General features: G+C 38.9%; 1 protein-coding gene across 1 annotated transcript; it reads right to left on the reverse strand.

Annotated features, from left to right (window-relative positions):
• Positions 1-964: 964 nt before the first annotated feature.
• Positions 965-2,311, reverse strand: LOC149535997 (aspartyl protease family protein 2-like). Its single transcript, XM_089806214.1, has one exon. The coding sequence runs from the start codon at positions 2,309-2,311 to the stop codon at positions 965-967; it is 1,347 nt and encodes a 448-aa protein (XP_089662340.1).
• Between the last annotated feature and the right edge of the window lie 3,507 nt (positions 2,312-5,818).

Here is a 5,818-nt window from a genome sequence, read left to right on the forward strand (position 1 = left end):
TTTATTATAGATGAACGTTTACTATAAGTATCATTTATGACATTGTTGTTTTACACATATTTTAAAAATCCTCATCATATGTAAGCTCTAGAGTTCATATGTGTACTCTAGAGTTTATATGATAAAATACAGGCTACTGTTTTCCTTCTTCCCATTTGAAATATGTAGCTTGCGGCCTCCTCTACAAGCCTTGTCCTTTCCAATAGCAAGAAGAAACCAAAAGAGAGGCCATCTGTGATCCTCAAATGCATATTTTTGTTCTATTGGCTGTGTTAATTTTAAGCATATTTTTAGAGTGGGCAGAAAAACTATTTATATCATGGAAGGTTAACTTGAATAGAGTCTACATCTAATTTTAGGAATTTACAATGGGTTGGAAGCAAAACCTTGTTGTTGGTAAAATTCAACTCATCTAAGGCAAAGGGCACACAATACAATAGATGAAGGTGGAAGGTTCTACCCACTAGTTCTTCTACTATTTCCTGCTCAAACATCCAACGGTTCCTGTTTCGCACTCAAGATAAGTTTCCTCAAGATAGAACAAAATAAAGTTTACAAAGTGTAGCTATGTACTTGGGTATGGTGGATGAAAGTCAAATGACTACTCATGCAACATGTTTCGGGAAAGTTGTACCAAGCTAAATTTATAAAACGAGTTCCATCTTCTTTCTATAGTGCAACAATTGATCTAACGAATTTCCCTTCAAGCTTAATTTTACCTACTTTTATAGTTTTCTTATTCTCCTGTTATAATTTCTTTTTTATTAATTAAATCAAAATATAGGAAAATTTATAAATTAATATTTAAGAGAAAGGTAAAATCTCGTCCCAAACATATGCCTTAAACTATAGTGTAATGATATAATTTATGTGGTGACTCTTTAATTGATGAGTACAATGACGCGGTACTCTATTGTTTATTTACCGAAGTTGACAAGAACAATTACAATGTATTAAAGGATTCTCAGCACGAACCAGGGCCAAAGCCAACCCTATTGTTTGCATTGTCGAAAGCCACCGTAATACCCTGTTGCTGAACATTCCCAATGATGTTGACAGCATCATTTGCAGAGGGTAAAAAGGGGAAGCACACAACATCTTCGGCAACTTGAAGTAGAGTTCCCACAGCTGGGATATCGAGGTTGGCGTTGCCTTTGAAATGAAGAGTAATAGTTGGGATTTTCACAGCTGTTACGCTGGATAACTGATAGCAAGGTTGAACCTCTCCAAATGGCGAGGCGGGCTTAACAGCTGGTGCACGTGTCCTCATCTTTTGCTCGAATGAACTTCGCAGAGCATCGTACACGGGTTTCACCAGTTCTGTAGCCATCACGGCAGTGTCAATATACGTTATTGTTGGCAGAGCACGAGGCACCTGCAAGTTAACATTTAATCGTTCGCCTCCCACGCTAACACCTTCCAGTCCCAAGATGTACGCACTCGAAGCGAACTGGGGCTCTTTCAGCATGGGTGTGAACACTTTCACAGAGGATGGAATCCCTAAACTCAGCGACCCTTTTGCAGTTACAGACAGGTAATTGGGAAGACAGTAGGAGAACTGCCCACCTGCCTTCTGAGAAACAAGGGAAAGTGTACCCCTTCCCAACCCTAAATGCCCGGATGTGGCAAACTTCCTTGCTGGGGCAAAGCTATAGGCGCATCCCATGTGTAATTCATTGAAGCTATTGCCTCCCACCTTCAGAGTCTCTGTGATGTAATCACCCTCTGATCCTTGGGCCAGACCGTTGGTGTCGACGTAAGTGCAGATGCCCCACTTGTCGCACTTTGATTGGAAGTCCTTGGGATCAGATCCTAAAGGTGGACATTTGGAAAGCTTGCAAGCAACTGATTTGTACGAGGAGGATTGCTTTGGGACATACATGGGGAACTTCACATTGGAAGCACAGCCCTCGCACGGGTTGCATTGAATCCATGACAGGGAACTCAGCGTGTCAATTCCCATCAGTTGTTTCTGAGCTGGTGTTCCAATGGAAACTTCTACAGTGTATTCTGGGCCTTCTATTTCCTTCCCAGATGTAACAGGAGTGCTGAAGGCAGTTGAGGATGTAGCATTATTGGTGCTGCTTAGAGTAAAACTGGTAAGAATGCGATTAACAAGATATTTATCCCTTTGAAGCCCTTGTATCAACACATCCCTCCAACTTGAATTGGAGGCTACATTGAGATGAGTAATTAGTAGATCTGCTCGTCCTCTCTTTTCTTCTTGGAACGACAGTTCCTCGCTTGGTCTACCAGCCGAGGCATTGAAATCCGTCCCCTCTTCAATAAGAAATGTATTCCCTCCAACCATGTAATACTTTTCCTTTATTATTCTTCTACATTCGCAGCCGGGAGAGCAGAGGAAACAAATAAGGAGAATGGTGAGTGCCAGGAGTGAAGATTGCTTTTTGATCGCCATTGCCAGCAACTATGAGATTGAATCTGTAACAAAGCAAAGGTGCGCGCAATCGCTTTCTACGCTAATCTTTGAGTGGACGATTATGCAAATCAAAGTAACTATTGCAAAGATCTCACGAAATGCATAATAACATAATCAAAATAACAAAGAACACACAACACAGTGATTACCGTGGGGAAACCCTTCCTCGAGGAAAACCCCACCCTCCAAAACTCGCACAATGTATTATCAAACCAAGATGATTACAATACACTTGCAATGCAAGTTCTTACAGGAGCGCATCACCACAACTCGAACTTGGAGAGACTCCTTCTAGGACCAGTCTTGCAAACTAAACTCAATTACACAAACACCTCCCTAAGCCCTCCTTTTATAGTGATTTTACAACCTGGAAACCACTTATGGTTTTACAAAACCATGAGCAAAACTACCATGCCACACGTTACCCATTTTTGACATTTATATTTCCAATATGAAAAACAACCAGGTTAAAATAGTAATCCCGTCCACAATTTTGTCTCTTAGTCTAGACCCCCATAAAAGTCACAAAATGAGTCATCAAGGCTCTAAAAATAGCCTACATATATTCTACTAAGGACAAGACTCATTTAACAACTAACTAACCACTTTCCAATGCATAAACAAGTGGAAAACTCCCACAAACTAATTCTGGAATTTTCCAGGAAAAGATTGCAAGGTTGAGACACATGTTTCTCAACATTCTCCCACTTGTCGAACACCTTGCAAGAGTCAGGGGATCTGAAATATCATGGACTTAATTGCTAGGGGCCGAGAGGCCCATAGACTCTGAACACCATTTGAATTTCTCTGTGCTCACGGGCTTAGTTAATGCATCAGCAACATTCGCCAAAGTCTCTACCTTTTCCAGCTTCACCTTGCCATCCTCGACCATATCTGTCACAAAATGATATTGTGCATCAATGTGCTTGGTCCTCGCATGAGAAGTCGGGGGCAAATTGCACTCTGGCTGTCACTATAAATTGTCACTGCACCCTGTTTGAACTCTATATCCGAACACAATCTCTTCAGCCAGATGGCTTCTTTGCAGACATGAGTCGCTGCCATATACTCTGCCTCAGTAGTGGACAAAGCGACCACAGCCTGTCACTTACTCATCCAACTGATTGCACCACCAAATAACGTAAACACATATGCATTGGTGGATCTTCTTCTATCAACGTCACCAGCCCAGTCTGAATCCACATAGCCTCGAATATCCAAGGAATGCTCACTTCCTGTTCCACGAAAACATATTGAGTACTCTGAGGTACCCCGCAAGTTTTTGAAAACTCTTTTTACTGCATCCCAATGTGCTCTTCCTAGATTAGACATATAACGAGAAAGTACTCCCACTGCTTGGGCAACGTCTGGTCTTGTACAAACCATAGCATACATCAAACTTCCAACAGCACTCTTATATGGTACTCGACTCATCTCTTCCATCTCCAATGGGGATGTAGGACACTGTGAGCTAGAAAGCTTTGTTCCCATAGTAACCGGAACACTCAATGGTCTTGAATCTTGCATATTGAATCTTTTCAAAATAGTACCAACATACTTACTTTGGCCTAGCCAAAGCTTTCTGTTCCGTCTATCTCTTATAATCTCCATTCCCAGAATGTGCCTAGCTGCACCAAGATCTTTCATTTCAAACTTTATTGAGAGTTGAGATTTTAACTCTACAATCAAACCTTTTCCTTTGCCAATAAACAACATGTCATCGACATACAAGGCAATAACCAGGAAACCATCACCATCAGATTTGAAATATATACAATGATCAGATTTAGATCGCACAAATCCAAAACTCAACACATATGTATCAAACTTTTGGTACCACATCCTAGGACTCTGTTACGATGAATAAGCATAGATTGATACTCTATATCTATCTAAATCCTCTAAGCATGTGGTATCATTGAACACATGATACTATGTCATATTACCATACCTTTGATATTACTTATCACTTCTGATAACAAAATTGCATGAAAATGAAATATACATGATAAGATATGGAGAATGATTACACTATTCCTTTATCCAAGTTGTGACTTATAGGTATTGGCAGGCCTATATCACAGTACGTTCTCGAGTTAAGATCTACCAATTCAAAGGATAAACTCCGAAGAATAATAAAAGTCTTCCTTTATTTAAGTTGTGACTCATAGGCATAGAAATGTCTACATCATAATATGTGCTTGAACTCATCTAGCTCTCACAGTAGATCTCTACTATTGAACACATTATCTAAGAAATTGCCATCTCTCGTAATGTCTATTATACAAGGGTTCATTATCTCAGAGATTGTCACCTCTTAAATAATGAATACAAATGGTGGAGCCCATAACAGTCAATAGCCTAACAATAAAATAATTTTATTAATAATTTAAAGAATACAAATGTATTATAATTTTACCATACCAAGTTTTTTCTTGGAGTGATCTATCTTCAGTCGTGAGAGAAGTTTGGTCTGAATATTTAATGTCTAATCTGTAGTGCAAATGTACTCTAATTTTACAATATTCCTATCTACCATATCTCTTACATAATGGTAAGGAATTTCAATATGCTTGGACTTGTCATGAAAAAATTGATTCAGAGAAAACTTGATGGAACTCTGATTATCACAATGAATAATCATAGAATTCATTTCTTGACCAAATAATCCCACGAGTAACTTTTTAAGCCAAACTGCTTCCTGAGAGGCTATTGCTATTGCAATGTATTCAGCTTCTATGGAACTTTGTGCTACTGATGATTGTTTTATGAATATCCATGATATCATTGCTGACCCTAAATTGAAACAACATCTAGAAGTGCATTTCCCGTCAGTAACACTTCTAGCTCAATCTAAGTCTCTGTACCCATGTAGTTCCAATTCAACTTTCTCATACTTGAGCCCAAGGTTAAGGGTTCCTTGTAATTATCTCATGATGTGTTTGACCGCAACTAGGTGAATCTCATTTTGGCTCACACATAAACTCACTTAAAGCATTAACAATAAATAAAATATCAGGTCTTGTATTTACCAAGTACATAAGAGACCCAATCATCTGTTTGTAAATAGTAGAAACTATGGAGGGTGATTCTACTGGTGCTTCCTTATGTTTATGTAGATTAGTCTCCATTGGAGAAAACATAGGTCTGCAGTTCCACATTCTAAATCTCTTCACGATGTCTAATGTATACTTCCCTTGATTAAGTATGATGCTGTCAGAATTTTTTCATACTTCCAGTCCTAGGAATTAATGAAGGAGTCCTAAATCTTTCATTTCAAATTCCCTCATTACATCTTTCGTGCATTGATCTATAAGATGATCATCACATGTTATTAGTAAATCATCAACATATAGTATCAATATTATCATATCATCT

This window comes from Cupressus sempervirens, chromosome 10, assembly GCF_028749045.1.
Source record: "Cupressus sempervirens isolate cs-2001-9-10 chromosome 10, ASM2874904v1, whole genome shotgun sequence".
Classification (NCBI taxonomy): Eukaryota; Viridiplantae; Streptophyta; class Pinopsida; order Cupressales; family Cupressaceae; genus Cupressus; species Cupressus sempervirens.